This window comes from Pan paniscus, chromosome 20 (genome assembly GCF_029289425.2).
Source record: "Pan paniscus chromosome 20, NHGRI_mPanPan1-v2.0_pri, whole genome shotgun sequence".
Classification (NCBI taxonomy): domain Eukaryota; kingdom Metazoa; phylum Chordata; class Mammalia; order Primates; family Hominidae; genus Pan; species Pan paniscus.
The window spans coordinates 38,974,748-38,994,261 of record NC_073269.2 but is presented as its reverse complement, the minus strand read 5'-3'; the positions used below and the strand labels follow the sequence as shown (position 1 = coordinate 38,994,261).

General features: G+C 47.0%; 1 protein-coding gene across 2 annotated transcripts in view; it reads left to right on the top strand.

The window, feature by feature from the left end:
- RHPN2 (rhophilin Rho GTPase binding protein 2) overlaps positions 1-19,514 on the top strand; it is an 86,902-nt gene that overhangs the window by 44,631 nt on the left and 22,757 nt on the right. Inside the window, exons 5-10 of one of the 2 annotated variants that reach the window (XM_055103753.2) lie at positions 7,977-8,054; positions 8,901-9,025; positions 11,627-11,671; positions 12,523-12,689; positions 17,704-17,891; positions 18,301-18,457. In XM_055103753.2, coding sequence (XP_054959728.2) covers positions 7,977-8,054; positions 8,901-9,025; positions 11,627-11,671; positions 12,523-12,689; positions 17,704-17,891; positions 18,301-18,457 — 760 coding nt within the window. The remainder of the gene's footprint in view (positions 1-7,976; positions 8,055-8,900; positions 9,026-11,626; positions 11,672-12,522; positions 12,690-17,703; positions 17,892-18,300; positions 18,458-19,514) is intronic. The other variant, XM_034944621.1, reaches the window with a different exon arrangement.

The following is a 19,514-nucleotide window of genomic DNA, read 5'->3' as shown; positions in this document are numbered from 1 at the left end:
AACCCCTGTCTCTACTAAATGTACAGAAATTAGCTGGACGTGGTGGTGCACACCTGTAATCCCAGTTACTTGGGAGGCTGAGGCAGGTGAGTCGTTTGAACCTGGAAGGTGGAGGTGGAGGTTGCAGGGAGCCGAGATCACACCACTGCCCTCCAGCCTGGGCGACAGAGTGAGATCCCATCTCAAAAAAAAAAAAAAAAATTAGCTGGGCATAGTGGCATATGCCTGTAATCCCAGTTACTTGAGAGGCTGAGGCACGAGAGAATCGCTTGAACCCAGGAGGCAGAGGATGCAGTGAGCTGAGATTGTGCCACTGCACTCCAGCCTGGGCAGCAGTGAAACTGTGTCTCAAAAAAAAAAAAAAAAGAGAACGAAAGTAATGGCTATTATCAGTCTGTCTTATTTGTAATGCAATTTCAAAGGAAATCAAAGATGTCAGTTCACTCCCCTTAAATATTTGAATAACCAGAGTCTTTGCTTGTGTGTCCCCCTGCCACATTCCTGGGTATCTGGACTCCTCTCCCATTTGCAGATCCTCATAAGCCCACCTGTGCCTGGCACTGTGCTGGGTGCCAGAGATGCCCCAAGCCCTGCCTGCAGGGCCTTTGGGTCAGTGGGGGTTTCAAGTGGGAAGTGGAAGAGGTGCTTCAATGGAGAACACAGGAGAGACCATGCCCCGATGCTGGGGCTGGGAGACCGTCCTGTGCCTGGAATACCCTCCTCTTCCTTCCCTCTTCAACTCCATCAGTTTGAGTTTTTAACCAGTCACCTCCAAATTCCATCAAGGAGGGGAAAGGGGATGAGGTGCAGGGTGGCCCAAGTTTGTACCATGCAGCCCAGGCATTGGTTATAGGAATTAATCCTAGTATCATGAAAATTGCTTCAAAGAAATATTTTACGTTCTTTTTTTTTTTTTTTTTTTTTCTTTTTCTTTATTATTTTGAGACAGAGTCTCACTTTTTCACCCAGGCTGGCATGCAGTGGCATGATCTCGGCTCACTGCAACCCCTGCCTCCTGGGCTCAGGTGATCCTCCCACTTCAGCCTCCTGAGTAGCTGGTACTATAGGCGTGTGCCACCGTGCCTGGCTAATTGTTGCATTTTTCTTTCTTTCTTTCTTTTTTATTGAGATGGAGTTTAGCTCTCGTTGCCCAGGCTAGAGTGCAATGGCGTGATCTCGGCTCACCGCAACCTTCACCTCCCAGGTTCAAGCGATTCTCCTGCCTCAGCCTTACGAGTAGCTGGGATTACAGGCATGTGCCACAATGCCTGGCTAATTATGTATTTTTAGCAGAGACGGGGTTTCTCCATGTTGGTCAGGTGGGTCTCAAACTCCTGACCACAGGTGATCCACCTGCCTTGGCCTTCCAAAGTGCTGGGATTACAGGTGTGAGCCACCATGCCTAGCTAATTTTTGTATTTTTCGTAGAGACAGAGTTTCCCACTGTTGCCCAGGCTGGTCTCAAACTCCTGGGTTCAAGCAGTCCTCCTGCCTTGGCCTCCCAAAGTGCTGGGATTATAGGCATGAGCCACTGTGCCTGGCTTATTTTACTTTCCATGATAATCCTCTTAATTGGCTCATCTTGGACTACTTTTAGTTTAGAAAAGAAAACATCTTATGACATTTTGACTATTACTATTTTTTTCTTTCTTTCTTTTTGTTTTTTTTTTTTGAGCTGGAGTTTCGCTCTTGTTGCCCAGGCTGGAGGGCAATGACGGCATCTCGGCTCACTGCAACCTCCGCCTCCCAGGTTCAAGCGATTCTCCTGCCTCAGCCTCCTGAGTAGGTGGGATTACAGGCACCCGCCATCATGCCTGGCTAATTTGTATTTTTAGTAGAGATGGGTTTTCACTATGTTGGTCAGGCTGGTCTCAAACTCGATCCACCCGCCTCGGCCTCCCAAAGTGCTGGGATTACAGGTGTGAGCCGCCGCTTCCGGCCAACTACTACTTTTAAAAGCAATTGGTTAATACTTTGGAAGCACTTGACGTTCATTCTCAGAGACAGTGAGTTGTTTGACATAAATAGAGGCCTTTTTGACTGCTGCCTTGTTTAAATCCTGTGAGTTTGGGGTTTAGTTTGGAATTGGAGAAGGGAAGTTGGTATTCTGAGTGTTTCAGGACTCAAGTTTACTGGAAAGTTTGTATTCTGGGTAGAAAGCAATGAAAACAATTCGGGAATTGCAGCTTTATGCCACACTGCCACAGCCTGCCTGAACTTTTACCTGAGACTTATGCCCAGATGCAATGGCTCATGCCTATAATCTTAGCACTTTGGGAGGCTGAGGCAGGAGGACAGCTTGAGGCCAGGAGTTCGAGACCAGCCTGGGCAACAGAATGAGACCTTGTCTCTCTCTCTCTCTCTTTTTTTTTTTTTTTTTTGAGACACAGTCTCACTCTGTTGCCCAGGCTGGAGTGCAATGGTGCAATCTCAGCTCACTGAAACCTCCACCTTCTGGGTTCAAGCGATTCTCCTTCCTCAGCCTCCTGAGTAGCTGGGACTACAGGCACGCACCACTACGGCCAACTAATTTTTGTGTGTATATATATATATTTTTTAGATGAAGCCTCGCTCTGTTGCCCAGGCTAGAGTGCAGTGGCGTGATCTCGGCTCACTGCAACCTCCACCTCCTGGGTTCAAGCAGTTCTGTGCCTCAGCCTCCTGAGTAGCTGGGGTTTCAGGCACCCACTACCACGCCCGGCTAATTTTTGTATTTTTAGCAGAGACGGGGTTTCACCATCCTGGCCAGGCTGATCTTGAACTCCTGACCTCATGATCCACCTGCCTCAGGCTCTCAAAGTGCTGGGATTAGAGGCATGAGCCACCGTGCCAGGCTAATTTTTGTATTTTTAGTAGAGACAGGGTTTCACCATGTTGGCCAGGCTGATCTCGAACTCCTGACCTCAGGTGATCCGCCCACCTCAGCCTTCCAAAGTGCTGGGATTACAGGCGTCAACCACCATGGCCAGTCATCTCTCTCTCTCTTTTTTTTTTTTTTTTAAGAGATGGGTTCTCCTCACTATGATGCCCAGGCTGGTCTTGAACTCTCCTGGCCCCAAGCGATCTTCCTGCTTCCACCTCCAGTAAAAGTGCTGAGATTATAGATGTGAGCTACCACACCCAGCCCCATCTCTATTTTTATTTAAAATATATGTGTAATGTGTATATATATAAATGCAAAAATAGATGTGACTTGCCACTGGTCTGTGGGACTCAAAACAATTCACATGTCTAGAAATGTCTGTTGCTGCTGTTGTAGAAGTTTCTTTACGATTTAATTTGTCTATTGCTTGGTGCTGTGCTACAAGAATGTAAGCATTTTTTTTTTTGAGATGGAGTTTCACTCTTGTTGCCCAGGCTGGAGTCCAATGGCATGATCTCAGCTCACTGCAACCTCTGCCTCCTGGGTTCAAGCGGTTCTCCTGCTTCATTCTCCCAAGTAGCTGGGATTACAGGCATGTGCCACCACACCTGGCTAATTTTTATTAGTAGAGACATGGTTTCACCATGTTGGCCAGGCTGGTCTTGAACTCATGACCTCAGATGATCCACCCGCCTCAGCCTCCCAAAGTGCTGGGATTACAGGTGTGAGCCACTGCATCCAGCCAAGAATGCAAGCATTTTAAAGGAAGAATCTCTTGGAGACACTTAGGAATTTTATAGGCATTTTTAAGGAGTCAACTGGGTCATGTTCTGAATTCCACATTAAAGCAAATGAAAATATTCACATGTTGTGGACATGGCCAACTGCCATTCGGCACAGGCTTCCAACCATGTCGTTTTAGCCTAAAAGAGACTCTACAAATGTCAGTCATATGAAAATGAGAATGTTTGACGGGCTTTCTGTTGTATTTTTTCCCTTCCATATTTGGTAGAAACGCAGGTACTGCAGAAGTGGTTCAGCAGACTGAATTAGGGCAGTTCCATTTCAAATCTGACTTGTGTGTCCGTGTGATGTTTTATAATCAGTGAAGCTTCACAGTGTGATTTTGTTTTATTTTATTTTATGTATCTATTTATTTAGAGAGGGAGTCTCACTCTGTTGCCCAGGCTGGAGTGCAGTGGCGCAATCTTGGCTCACTGCAACCTTTGCCTCCCAGGTTCAAGTGATTCTCCTGCTTCAGCCTCCTGAGTACCTAGGATTACAGGCACCCACCACCACACCCAGCTAATTTTTATATTTTTAGTAGAGACAGGGTTTCACCATGTTGGCCAGGCTGTTCTCGAACTCCTGACCTCAAGTGATCCACCCGCCTCGGCTTCCCAAAGTGTTGGGATTACAGGCGTGAGCCACCGCAGCTGGGCGATTTTGTTTTATTTTAAAGAAATAGGGCCAGACACAGTGGCTCACACCTTTAGTCCCAGCTACTTGGGAGGTTGAGGTGGATTGCTTGAGTCCAAGAGGTCGAGGCTGCCGTCAGCTATGACTGAGCCCCTGCACTCCATCCTGGAAAACAGAATGATAACTTGTCTCATTTAAAAAAAAAAAAAAATTTCGAATCAATGAAAGAAAATGAAATAACATCTGTTCTTCAGTAAAGTTTAACAGTTTTCTGCTTAATTATATTAATTTTATCCCTAGAAATGTACTTTTGTTGCTATTGTGAAAGGTATTATTTCTCTGTTAGGTTTTGTTTGTTTGTTTGTTTGTTTTTGAGACAGAGTCTCACTGTGTTGCCCAGGCTGGAGTACAGTGGTACAGTCTTGGCTCACTGCAACCTCTGCCCCCCAGGTCCAAGTGATTCTCCTGCCTCAGCCTCCTGGGTAGCTGGGATTACAGGCACCTGCCACCATACCCAGCTAATTTTTTGTATTTTTAGTAGAGACAGGGTTTCACCTTGTTGGCCAGGCTGGTCTCAAACTCCTGACCTCAAATGATCCGCCCACCTCAGCCTTGAAAACTGCTGGGATTACAGATGTGAGCCACCACACCTGGCTGCCTGTTAAGTTTTTCTAATTGGTTATTGCTTGTATAAGAAAGGAAGAATATTGACTTTTCTTTTTTACTATTGACTTTCATGTGTTAACTTCTTTGCCACTTTATTGAATTCTTATTTAGTAATGTTTCAGTTGATGCTATTGGGTTTTATAAACATGCTGTTATGTTGCAAAAAATTATTTTGATTGTTTCTTTCTAATATTTTATGTCTCTTATTTTTCTTAATGTGTGGGCTACAGAATGTTTGGAATTAGGCTAACTAATAACAGTGATGGTAGAAATTCTCATTTTGTCCCTAATGTTCACAGTGGGTTTCAGTTAGGATTTTTTTTTTTTTTTGAGACGAAGTCTCGCTCTGTCATTCAAGCTGGAGTGCAATGGCTCAATCTCAGCTCACTGCAACCTCTGCCTCCTGGGCTCAAGCTATTCTCCTGCCTCAGCCTCCTGAGTAGCTGGGATTACAGGCACCTGCCAGCATGCCTGGCTAATTTTTGTATTTTTTAGTAGAGACGGGGTTTCACCACGCTGCCCAGGCTGGTCTCGAACTCTTGGCCTCAAGTGATCCACCTGCCTTGGCCTCCCAAAGTGCTGAGATTACAGGTGTGAGCTACTGTGCCTGGCCAGTTAGATAATTGTTTTATCCCACTAAGTACGTTAATCTACCCTAGTTTACTAAGTTTCAAATTCAGGATCACATATAAAATTTAATCAAAATCCTCTTTGACTTTCATAAGATTGGAGTGCAGTGACGTGATCATGGCTCACTGCAGCCTCAACCTCCTGGGCTCAAGTGATCCTCCTCCTGCCTCAGCACGCCTGGCTAATTTTTTATTATTTGTAGAGATGGGGTTTCACTGTGTTGTCCATGCTGGTCTCAAACTCCTGGTCTCAAGTGATTCTCCCACCTTGGCCTCCCAAAGTGCTGGGATCACAGGCATGAGTTACTACACCTGACCCCTTTTAACCACCATGCCCAGCTATTTTATTTTTTTATTTTTTAAATTTTTAATAGAGTCGGGGTTTCACCATGTTGGCCAGGCTGGTCTGGAACACCTGACCTCAAGTGATCTACCTACCTCAGCCTCCCAAAGCACTGGGATTACAGGTGTGAGCCACCATACCCAGCCCATGGCCAAGTTTAAAGAAAAGAGGCATAGTCAGCTGGGTGCAGTGGCTCATGCCTGTAATCCCAACACTTTGGGAAGCTGAGGTGGGAGGATCACCTGAGGCCAGGAGTCCGAGACCAGCCTAGCCAACATAGGAAGACTCTGTCTTTATGAAAAATAACAATATTAGCTGAGTGTGGTGGTGCACACCTATAGTCCCCTCTACTGGAGAAGCTGAAGTGGGAGGATGACTTGAGCCCAGGAGTTCAAGGCTGCAGTGAGCTATGATTGCACCATTGCACTCCACCCTGGACGACAGAGCAAGACCCTCATCTCTTAAAAAAAGAAAAAGAAGGCACAGCAAAGTTGTGTATTTAGTACAAATCCATTTTTGTAAGACAAGTGTTTGTCTGTGTGTCTGTACGTTGAACACACAAAAACAGGAAGAGCTTTAATGTAGAAGTTGTGTAAAGAGGTTACTCACAGTCACTTGGGAAGACATAATTGAGCGATCTATGTGATCACCTTTCTTGCAGCTTGGGGGAGCCAGCACTTGTAGGGGCGGGGGTGGGGCGACAGGGCAAAACCCCATCTCTATTAAAAAATACAAAAATGAAATTAGCTTGTGGCACGTGCCTGTGGTCCCAGCTACTTGGGAGGCTGAAGTAGGAGGATTGCTTGAGCCTGGAGAAGTTGAGGCTGCAGTGAGCCGTGATCGCACCACTGCACTCCAGCCGAGGCAACAAAGTGAGACCCTGCCTCAAAGATAAAATAAAATAAAATAAAGTAAAATAAAATAAAATGCCTTTATAACATGGTTAAGGGTCTTCTTGGCAAAGGAAACCTGTATCTGGAGACTGTTATTGACAGTCCTACCCTCAGGGTCTGTGCTGGGAAACTTGTCCGGGTCCTGAGGGAGGCCCAGAATTGCAAGTCTGAGCCCCTGAATAGCTGCAGTGTTTGCAGTATAGTTGAATGTATAGGCCATAGACTGGTCTCGAACTCCTGGGCTCAAGTGATTTACCTGCCTGGTCTTCACAAAGTGCTGGGATTACAGACGTGAGCCACGATGCGCAGACACAAAGACATTTTTAAGCAAAAAATTAACTTCAACTCTCACTTTTACTGAAGCAGCACAACATTTAAAAACATAGGCGTGTGTTGCAGTGGCTCACACCTGTAATCCCAGCACTTTGGGAGGCTGAGGCAGATGGATTGCTTGAGCCCAGGAGTTTGAGACCAGCCTGGGCAATGTGGTGAAACCCCATCTCTACTAAAAATACAAAAATTAGCTGCGCATGTTGGCACATGCCTGTAATCCCAGCTACTTGGGAGGCTGAGGCACGAGAATCACTTGAGCCTGGGAGGTGGAGGTTGCAGTGAGCCGAGATCGCAAGATTGCACTCTAGCCTGGGCAACAGGAGTGAAACTCTGTTTTTTGTTTTGTTTTGTTTTGTTTTGTTTTTTTAAAAAAAAACTATGGCCGGGCACGGTGGCTGACATCTGTAATCCCAGCACTTTGGGAGGGCGAGGTGGGGGGATGACCTGAGGTCAGAAGTTTGAGACCAGCCTGACCAACATGGTGAAACTCTGTCTCTACTAAAAATACAACAATTAGCCAGACATTGTGGTGGGCACCTGTAATCCCAGCTCCTTGAGAGGCTGAGGAAGGAGAATTGTGTGAACCCAGGAGGCAGAGGTTGCAGTGAGCCGAGATTGTGCCACTGCACTCCAGCCTGGGCTACAAAGAGAGACTCTGTATTAAAAAAACTACATAAATTAAGAAAATAAATTCCCTCACTTTGAAAATCACTATAAGTTTTTCTTTATTCTGCCTTTTTAAAAATGGGTTCACAATTGACATATTACTATTATGCACACATATGGTTTTCAGCCACACTTTATAACATCTGACCTCATTTTACTTCAAGGATTTTATCCTGGAACATTACAGTGAAGATGGCTATTTATATGAAGATGAAATTGCAGATCTTATGGATCTGAGACAAGTAAGTTTTTGTGTGCAGCAGAGAGGGGAGGGTGGCTTTTCCGAGTCTTCAGGGAACCCCATTATTGCATGCTTGTGGTCTTAACAGAATCGCGGGTGGATAGAGGTGATGGTTGGGGGGTGCTGGAATCATCCATTCCACTTGCTGCATAAGAAAACCGTAGAAGGAGGCCAGGCGCGGTGGTTCATGCCTGTGTAATCCCAGCACTTTGGGGTGTGGAGGTGGGCGGATCACCTGAGGTCAGGAGTTCCAGACCATCCTGGCCAACATGGTGAAACCCTGTCTCTACTAAAAATACAAAAATTAGCTGGGCGTGGTGGTGCATGCTGGTAATTCCAGCACTTTGGGAGGCTGAAGCGGGTGGATCACCTGAGGTCAGAAGTTTGAGACCAGACTGGCCAACATGGCAAAACCCTGTTTCTACTAAAAATACAAAAACAAGCCAGGCATGGTGCTACACGCCTGTAATCCCAGCTACTCGGGAGGCTGAGGCAGGAGAATCACTTGAACCTGGTAGGTGGAAGTTACAGTGAGCCAAGATCGCACCACTGCACTCCAGCTTGGGTGGGTGACAGAGCAAGACTCTGTCTCAAAAAAAAAAAAAAAAAAAAAGAAGGAAAACCATAGAAGGGGAGAGCCCTGCCTCAGGGCTCGGACTGGATTCCAGGATTTCTGACTTCTCCCAGATTCTTTCCACCCCTCCCAGAGTTTACGATGCCAGCAGCGAGGTCATCATACTGCAGAAATAGTTACAGGCACCTGCTGGTATGTGCAGGGCACCTTCTGGGAAGGGCCGTCAGCTGTGTCCTCCTCTGCTCATGCCCTCTTGGGTTCTTTTCCTTGCAGGCTTGTCGGACGCCTAGCCGGGATGCGGCCGGGGTGGAACTGCTGATGACATACTTCATCCAGCTGGGCTTTGTCGAGAGTCGATTCTTCCCGCCCACACGGCAGATGGGACTCCTGTTCACCTGGTAGGTGCTTGAGGTCTGCGCTGGCGCTTCACGTGTTATGGCAGCCACAATTTTGGAGCCTCAGCATCACAGACGCCCCTCTGCGGGTGCCCCTGTGCACCTCAGCCCCCTTTCCTATCTTGCATTTATCCGGGGAAGTCTCGAAAGATGTCAATACATTGGTATTTATTTATGAAGGTGATCCGAGGGGAGATGGCTCCAACAGACTGTGGCCTCTTGCTTCTCAGAACAAGCGAGCCAAGGAGAAGAGACATTTTTCTTGCTCGTTGTATCACTGGGGAAGCACGGGGGCTCTGAAGTGGAATTAGCCAGAAGCGAGATTCTTAGATTGGACAGGGGCATGCATGTGTATGTGTGAGTGAGAGAGAGAGAGAAAATCAGGTCTTATCCAGTGAGACAAAAGCACCAAACAGAAATAGATCAGGTTTCTTTTGAAATGGGGTCTCACTGTGTTGCCCAGGCTAGTCTTGAATTCCTAGGCTCAGGTGATATTTCTGCCTCAGCCTCCTGAGTAGCTGGGACTATAGGCATGAGCTACTCACTCAGCTTAGATCAGATTTAAAAAAAGGAAGTAGAGCATTTGATTCTTCTCCACAATTGGTATTTTCAGACAAGATCAGGCACGTCAGGGTGGTATGGCCGTAGACCCAATTGGTATTTTCAAAGGTTAGTATAGTTTAAATACTTGGGAGGCCGGGTACAGTGGCTCACACCTGTAATGCCAACACTTTGGGAGGCCGAGGCAGGCAGATCACTTGAGCCCAGGAGTTTGAGACCAGCCTGGACAATGTGGCAAAACCCCATATCTACAAACAATACAAAAATTTGCTGGGTATGATGGTATGCACCTGTTAGTCCCAGCTACTTGTGAGGCTGAGGCAGGAGAATCACTTGAGCCCGGGAGGCGGAGGTTGCAGTGAACCGAGATCACACCACCGCACTCCAGCCTGGGTGATAGGAGTGAAACCCTGTTTCAAACAAGAAAAAAAAAGGCTGGGCGTGGTGGTTCACACCTGTAATCCCAGCACTTTGGGAGGCCAAGGCAGGCAGATCACGAGGTCAGGAGTTCGAGACCAGCCTGTCCAATATGGTGAAACCCTGCTTCTAGTAAAAAGTACAAAAATTAGCAAGGCATAGTTGCGCATGCCTTGTAGTCGCAGCTACTTGGGAGGCTGAGACAGGAGAATCGCTTGAACCCGGGAGGCAGAGGTTGCAATAAGCCAAGATCACACCACTGCACTCCAGCCTGGGTGACAGAGTGAGACTCTGTGTCAAAAAAAAAAAAAAACAACCTAAAAAAAAGTACTTTGGAGATGCTGCACCCCTTCTCTGAGTGTTGTTAGGAGTGTCAGTGAAAGGAGAACACATCCTAGAAGGTCAGGGGCATATCAGAATTCAATGTTTCTATAGCTGTTGGGTGGCTACTAATGCCTTCCTCATGGAAAGCAAAGGAAAGGGGGATGACTTTTCCTAACATGCACCAGGCTGTCTGCATAGCCGAAAAGGCGAAAGGTGGTTTCTCCTTAGTCGTGAATTAGGGAGAAGCTGTCTGCACACCCCCTGGTTCATGAGTAAACTTTAAAACAAGTCCTAGGGCCAGGTGCGGTGGCTCACGCCTGTAATCCTAGCACTTTGGGAGGCCGAGGTGGGTGGATCACCTGAGGTCAGGAGTTCGAGACCATCCTGACCAACACGGCGAAACCCTGTCTCTACTAAAAATACAAAAATTAGCTGGGCATGGTGGTGGGTGCCTGTAATCCCAGCTACTTGGGAGGTTGAGGCAGGAGAATTACTTGAATCTGGGAAGTGGAGGCTGCAGTGAGCTGAGATGGCGCCACTGCAGTCTAGCCTGGGCGAAAGAGCAAAACTCTGTCTCAAAAAATAAAAAAAATAAAAATAAAACAAGTCCTAGGCTGGGTGTGGTGGCTCATATCTGTAATCCCAGCAGGTTGGGAGGCCAAGGTGGGTGGATCGCTTGAGCCCAGGAGTTTGAGACCAGTCTAGGCAACACAGTGAGACCCTATCTCTACAAAACAATTAGAGAAAATTTGCCGGTCATGGGTGGTGCATGCCTGTAGTCCCACCTACTTGGGAGGCTCAGATGGGAGGATCTCTTAAGCCCAGGAGGTTGAGGCTGCAGTGAGTCATGATCATGCCACCGCACTCCAGCCTAGGCAACAGAGTGAGACTTTGTCTGAAAAAATAAAAAGTAAAACAAATTAAAACAAATCCTGAGTTTTTAGATTTCAGAAAGAATTATGAGGGGTTAGTAATTGCCATATTTCATTTAGGAGAAGCCATACCGCCTTGGCCTCCCAAAGTGCTGGGATTACTGGCATGAGCCACCGCTCCCAGCCCATTTTTTTTTTTTTTATAATTGAAGAACTTACCTGACACATCATTATCACCCAGAGTCCATAGTTTCCATTAGGGTTCATTCTTGCACTTGTGTATTCTGTGGCTTTTGGCCAACATAGAATGACAGTGATCCACCTTTGCAGTGTCATACAGAAGAGTTTCACTACTGGAAAAATCCTCTGTGCTCCCCCTCTCTCCCTCCCCCTAAGTCCTGGCAACCCCTGATCTTTCTTCTGTCTCCAGGGTTTTGGCTTTTCAGAATGTTGGAATCACACAGCGTGCTATACAGTAGGTAGCAATGTTCAGGTTGGCTCTTTCACTTAGTAATGTTTCCTCTGCATCTTTTCATGGCTTGCTGGTTCATTTCTCCATTTTTAGTGCTGAGTAATATTCCATTGTCTGGATGTCCCATGGTGTGTTTATCCAGTTACCCCGTCAGATATTTTTGTGTGTGGCTGTGGCGGTCAGTGTGATTAGTCCTGTCATCTTGCTTGGAAACAAAAGCCTCAGTGCATGTGCATTCTTGACTTTTATTGAAGAAATGAGTTTGTTGTTGTTGTCGCCCAGGCTGGAGCACAGTGGTGCGATCTCAGCTCACTGCAACCTCCGCCTCTCGGGTTCAAGTGATTCTTCCGCCTCAGCCTCCTGAGTAGCTGAGATTACAGGCGCCCGCCACCATGCCTGGCTAATTTTTGTATTTTTGGTGGAGACTGGGTTTCACCATGTTGGCCATGCTGGTCTCAAACTCCTGACCTCAGGTGATCCACCTGCCTCGGCCTCCCAAAGTGCTGGCATTACAGGCGTGAGCCACCGCACCCAGCCAACCCAGGAGTTTGACAGCAGTTTGGGTAACATAGACCCCATCTCTACAAAAATAAAAAAAAAAAAAAATAGGCAGGTATGGTGGCATGCACCAGTAATGCCAGCTATTCTCATGAGGCTGAGGTGGGAGGATCAACTGAGCCCTAAAGTTGAAGGCTGCAGTAAGCTATGATCACACCACTGCACTCCAGCCTGGGCAACAGAGTGAGATATTGACTCTTAAAAAAAAAAAAAAAAAAAAAAAAAAGAATTTTTTCCACTTGTAGCATTAACTAGCCAAGTAATCTGTATTCTTGGAATGCATTTCTTTCACATAGGTATGACTCTCTCACCGGGGTTCCGGTCAGCCAGCAGAACCTGCTGCTGGAGAAGGCCAGTGTCCTGTTCAACACTGGGGCCCTCTACACCCAGATTGGGACCCGGTGCGATCGGCAGACGCAGGCTGGGCTGGAGAGTGCCATAGATGCCTTTCAGAGAGCTGCAGGTATGTCTCCTCCAGGGCTGACCAGATGGAGCCTTGGCCCCACCCGGTGGCACCAGGGGACCCCCCACTGAAGAGAGTCTACAGGTCGTCCCTCGCAAGGGCCAGACCAGTCTCCAGCTCTGGTGTAACTTCCCATTAAGAAACTTGCTCCGGCCGGGCGCGGTGGCTCACGCCTGTAATCCCAGCACTTTGGGAGGCCAAAGCGGGTGGATCACAAGGTCAGGAGATCGAGGCCAGACTGCATCTCAAAAAAAAAAAAAAACTTGCTCGGTGGTTCAGACCTCAGTCTGGGATGGCTGATGTACATGGTGAATCCTGTGGCTGACGATCTTTTCCAGACAAGTGGCCCCTGGGATGGCAGTGCATAACTGTTTCTTTCAACACTGTCATGAAGAGCAGAATAACTTTTCCCAAATAGTGAAACTGTAGGCTTCTTTTTCTTGTATTAGGTGTACCTTATCAGTGCGTATTACTCTCCGTACCTTTATTTATTTATTTATTTATTTATTTATTTATTTATGAGATGGAGTTTCGCTCTTGTTGCCCAGGCTGGAGCGCAGTGGCATGGTCTCAGCTCACTGCAACCTCCACCTCCTGGTTTCAAGCAATTCTCCTGCCTCAGCCTCCTGAGTAGCTGGGATTACAGGCACCCGCCACCACACCTGGCTAATTTTTGTATTTTTAATAGAAATGGGGTTTTGCCATGCTGGCCAGGCTGGTCTCGAACTCCCGACCTCAGGTGTTCTGCCTGCCTCAGCCTCCCAGAATGCTGGGATTACAGGCATGAGCCACCGCACCCTGCCCCTCCATGCCTTTATATCACCTGCATTCTGCCAACTTCTCCAGCATGAGGTGGGTGTTCTCAACCCTTTGTCAAGTGATGCATTCAAAGGATGTCTCATAGCTCAGTTCCCTTCTTCTGGGAACTGTCTTTTGTTATTTTATTTTATTTATTTGTTTATTTTGAGATAGAGTCTTACTCTTGTCGCCCAGGCTGGAGTGCAGTGGCACAATCTCTGCTCACTACGACGTCTGCCTACTGGGTTCAAGTAATTCTTCTGCCTCAGCCTCCCAAGTAGCTGGGATTACAGGCGCCTGCCACCATGCCTGGCTAATTTTTGTATTTTTAGTAGAGATGAGGTTTTGCCATGTTGGCCAGGCTGGTCTCAAACTCCTGACCTCAGGTAATCTTAGTATGAGAATGAGGTGCGGTGTTGAGGAGAAAAGCAGCCTAGTGCTTACACCTATAGAGGACTGGGGTCAACAGACCCAGCGCTGTGGGTGAGCCTGGCTTGGCTTACCTGTGCCTGCGGGTTCTGCCTTGCTCCCCCATAGCAGGGCCTGTGTCTGGGTCAGACTCCACGTGGGGATGGATGCAAGAGCAGGGCACAGTGTAGACCACAGTGTGTTCCCCACGCTAGCTCTATAGCGTGTTGCCTTCTGGGCTGATCATCGACATTCTGCTTTGGGGTGTGATCCCCTTCCACCCGTGTGGATCATTGTTTGATATCACTTTGCCCTGCAAGCTTGTGAAGAACCATAGCTTTGCCACTTTGACTCATCGTGAAATTTCTGATGTTATAATGATTGGTCCTACCAGCCTGGGCCACACAGGAGGACCCCATCTCTACAAAATATTTAAAAATTAGCCAGGCGTGGTGGTGTATGCCCGTAGTTCCAGCTACTCCAGTGGCTGAGACGGGAAGATCACTTAAGCCCAGGAGTTTGAGGCTGCAGTGAGCTATGATTGCACCACTGTACTCTAGCCTGGGTGACAGAGTAAGACTCCGTCCCTAAAAAGAATTTTTTTTAATTTAATTAATGAAATAGGCCGGGCATGGTGGCTCATGCCTATAATCCCAGCACTTTAGGAGGCTGAGGTGGGTGGATTGCTGGAGCCCAGGAATTTGAGATCTGCCTGGGCAACAAGGCGAAACTCCATCTCTACAAAAAGTACAAAAGTTAGCTGGGCCTGGTGGTGCATGCCTGTAGTCTCAGCTACTTGGGAGGCTGAGATAGAAGGATCAGCCAAGGTTGTGGTAAGCCAAGATCGCGCCATTGCACTCCAGCTTGGGCGACAGAGCAAGACCCTGTCCCAAAAAATAATTAATTAATTAAAAAAATAAAAGATTGGTCTATCGGGATGAAGCGATATGCTAAGATTCCAAGTATGAGTTGATTTCTTTTGCTGTAAATCTTTTTTCTGGACTCATCTTTCTGAGGAATCTTAGGCAGGCACTCTGTGTCCTGTCTCTGAGATTATATCAATGGAGACAAACTATAGACGAAATGAAGCAAGTAGGAGAACAGTGGGGAGTGTGAGGGAACCCCCATGGAGCTCGCAGCTCAAAACAGCAGGTGCCATCCCTCCGCAGGGCAGGGCATTTTTTTTTTTTTTTTTTTTTGCTCAGCAACAAAACCAGAGGAACCAGTTGGATGGGATTCATATGAGAGATTCTATTTCAGTTCCAGATTGATTGTCAGTTAGCGCTTTGGACAGTTAATTTTCTAAACTATAAAGAAGTCAGAGGAAGGCTGCAGCATGAAAATTTCCATTGGAGCAGACGGATTGAGATTTTTTTTTTTTTTTTTTTTTTTTTTTGAGACAGAACCTCACTCTGTCGCCCAGGCTGGAGTGCAGTGGCGAGATCTCGGCTCACTGCAGCCTCTGCTTCCCGGGTTCAAGTGATTCTCCTGCCTCAGCCTCCGGAGTAGCTGGGATTATAGGCATGCACCACCACACCTGGCTAATTTTGTATTTTTGGTAGAGATGGGCTTTTGCCATGTTGGCCAGGCTGGTCTTGAACTCCTGACCTCAGGTGATCCGCCCACCTCGGCCTCCCAAAGTGCTGGGATTAGAGGCATGAACCACCGCGCCCGGCCAGAATAGATCTTTCTTGAGGTCCAGGGGAAAAGCCCTGGACTGCTGAATGACTCAGATCTTATGTGTGAGCCTGGCCCCCTGTGAGCCCCTTAGTCCTTCTGCCTGCTCTCTGCTTGCATCTCCATACCTGTCGTGATGGAATTTTGTCCCAGGTGACACAGGAGTTGTGGGGAGCAGGCTGGTTTCTTTACTCAATAGAGATGTGTTTTGGAAGGTAATCCAATTTTTAAAAATTGAGTTAAAAGGCTGGGTGGGGTGGCTCATGCCTGTTATCCCAGCACTTTCGGTGGCCGAGGCAGGCAGATCACCTGAGGTCAGGAGTTCGAGACCAGCCTGGCCAACATGGTGAAACCCCGTCTGTACTAAAAATACAAAAATTAGCTGGGTGTGGTGGTAGACACCTGTAATCCCTGCTACTTGGGAGGCTGAGGCAGGAGGATCGCTTGAACCTGGGAGGCAGAGGTTGCAGTGAACTGAAATCACGCCACTGCACTCCAGCCTGGGTGTTTATTTATAAATAAATAAATAAATAGTGTTAAAATATACATATATAACTTAAAATGTACTATTTTAACCAGTTTTTTTATTATAGTAAAATAACACAGAACATAAAATTACCATTTTAATTATTATCTTAAATTTTAAAAATTTTTAAATTATCCTGCCAACCAGAAGCACATTTTAACCATTTTTAAGTGTGCAGTTCAATGGCATTAAGTGCATTTGTACATTCATAGTGTTGTGCAGCCATTACCACTAAACATCTCCAGAAGTTAAAAACTTTTTTTGTTGGTTAGGCAAGGTGGCTCACACCTGTAATCTCAGCACTTTGGGAGGCTGAGTCAGGAGGATCACTTGAATCCAAGAGTGGAGACCAGTCTGAGCAACATAGGGACACCCCATCTGTACAAAAAAGTTTTAAATTAGCTTGGTGTAGGGTGGCACATGGCTGTAGTCCCAGCTCTTCAGGAGACTGAGGTGGGAGGACCGCTTGAGCCCAGGAGTTTGAGGCTGCAGTGAGCCATGATTGTGCCACCGCACTCCAGTCTGGGCAACAGAGTGTGATCTTGTCTCAAAAATAAATAAAATAAATACATTTTTTAAAAGTATATATTTTTTAAGAGACAGGGGTCTCAGTACGTTGCCCAGGCTGGTCTTGAACTCTTAATGTCAAGCAACCCTCCCACCTCAGCCTCCTTTATAGCTGGGATTACAGGCAGCAGCCCCTGTGCCCAGCTATCTCCGGAACTTTTTCATCATCCAAAGCAAAGCTCTGTACTCAGTTAAGCAATAACTTCCCATTGCCCGCTTTTCCAGCCCCAGCTAACCTCTATTCTCCTTTCTATTTCTGTGAATTTGACTATTCCGGGTACCTTATCTAAATGGAATCCTACAATATTGGTCCTTTTGTGACTGGCTTGTTTCACTTAGCATAATGTCCTTATTTACACTGTACCATGTGTCAGAATTTCATTCCTTTTTAAGGCTGAAAAATATTCCGTTGTATGGATAGGCCACATTGTGTTTAATCATTCATCTGCTCATGGACGTCTGGGTGGTTTCCACTTTTCAGCTCTTGTGAATAATGTTGCTATTAACACGGGTGTTCAAGTGTCATTTAAGCCCCCACTTTCAATTGTTTGGGGATATATATCATAGGAGTGGAATTGCTGGACCATATAATTGAGAATCAAATTTTTTAATATGTTGTAGGACACCGCTTCTTTTTTTTTCTCCTATCTTTTCCTTTTTTTTTTTTTTTTTTTTTTTTTTGAGACAGAGTCTTGCTCTGTCACCCAGGCTGGAGTGCAGTAGTGAGATCTCAGCTCACTGCAACCTCTGCCTCCTGGGCTCAAGCAATCCTCCTGCCTCAGCATCCAGAGGAGCTGAGACTATAGTCGCACGCCATCACACCCGGCTAATTTTTGTATTTTTTGTAGAGACAGGGTTTCACCACGTTGCCCACGCTGGTCTTGAATTCCTGACACAAGTGATCTGCTCACTTCGGCCTCCCAAAGTGTTGGGATTATGGGCATGAGCCACCGCACCCGGCCTCCTATCTTTCTCTACAGCAACGTGATGAAGTAAATATGAACCCGAACTAATGGGCAAAACATTTTCCACTTTTAGGGGTTTTAAATTACCTGAAAGACACATTTACCCATACTCCAAGTTATGACATGAGCCCTGCCATGCTCAGCGTGCTCGTCAAAATGATGCTTGCACAAGCCCAAGAAAGCGTGTTTGAGAAAATCAGCCTTCCTGGGATCCGGAATGAATTCTTCATGCTGGTGAAGGTGGCTCAGGAGGCTGCTAAGGTAGGACTCCCTGGTTCCTGTGACTTTGGGGAGTGGGCAGGAAATGCTGGCACAGGAGCACTGGAAGTAGCGGGGCCTTCCCATGGGAGCTTGCCTGTGACCTGGGCATTGTGCCAGCTCCGGCCAGTACTGCTGGCTTGAGTTTTCTTGGCAAGTGTTGGTGTTTCAGATACGGATCACTGATTCCATCTGCAGCTTAACCTAAAAACCAGCATAATGACAGCAGCCTGATCCCCCTGTTAACTGTGACAATGACAGAACGAGGGGTCTCTTGGAGTTGCTCCCAGATTCTGGAGCAGCCCCTGGCAGGGGCTGTTGCATGGGAAGAAGAAAGGGCTCTTTCTCTGCAAATGGGTTCATGAGGGCCCTTGTGCCGGGCTGCCCCTTCCCAGTGTCCCTTCTATTTCAGGTGGGAGAGGTCTACCAACAGCTACACGCAGCCATGAGCCAGGCGCCGGTGAAAGAGAACATCCCCTACTCCTGGGCCAGCTTAGCCTGCGTGAAGGCCCACCACTACGCGGCCCTGGCCCACTACTTCACTGCCATCCTCCTCATCGACCACCAGGGTAAGGCCTGGGGGGTTCGGGAGTTTGGCGAGGGCTGTGGTCCAGCTGCCCCAGGGGCGATTCTGAGCTGAGTGAGAGCTAACTGCCTTCCCTGGAGATGCTCACAGGCTGAAGGCAGAGGATGGGAGTGACCCATGACTGAGGCAGCTGCCGCACAGGCCATGGTGGGGTTAGGGGTTATAAGCTTCTTTAGAGGGAGGAAGAAGAGGCACCTTTAATTCTGCCTGGGTGCAAGAGGATGAATTTTCACCTGGAATCTAGAATCTAAGGGAAGGCCAAAAATGCTGGCATCAAGATAAGTAACATTTTAAGGTAATATTTTAAAAGAATCAAAATTAATGCAGGCCAGGTGCTGTGGCTCATGCCTGTAATCCCAGCACTTTGGGAGGCCAAGGCAGGCAGATCATTTGAGGTCAGGAGTTTGAGACCAGCCTGGCCAACATGGTGAAACCCTGTCTCTACTAAAAATGCAAAAATTAGCAGGGCATGGCGCGTGCCTCTAATCCTAGCTACTCGGGTGACTGAGGCAGGAGAATGGCTTGAGCCAGGGAGGTGGAGGTTGCAGTGAGCCGAGATTGTGCCACTGCACTCCAGCCTGGGTGACAGAGCAAGACTCCATCTCAAAAAAACTAATAATAATAAAATAAAAAGTAATGCAAAAAAAATCTGTGATGATCGGAATTTTATTTTATTTTATTTATTTTATGTTATGTTATGTTATGTTATTTTTAGAGATGGGGCTGGAGTGCAGTGGTATGATCATGGCTCACTGCCTTCTTGAACTCCTGGGCTCAAGCGATCCTCCCAATTCAGCCTCCCAAATAGCTGGGACTACAGGCACATGCCACTACACCAGTTAATTAAAAAAAATTTTTTTTTTGTAGAGATAGAGTCTCACTATGTTGCCTAAGTTGGTTTCAAACTCCTGGCCTCAAGCAATTGTCCTGCCTTGGCCTCCCTAAAGTGTTGGGATTACAGGCATGAGCCATGGTGCCTGGCCAGGGATTTTTGATCTAATGAGTACTAATCCAGGCAGCCTCCCAAGGAATTAAAAAGA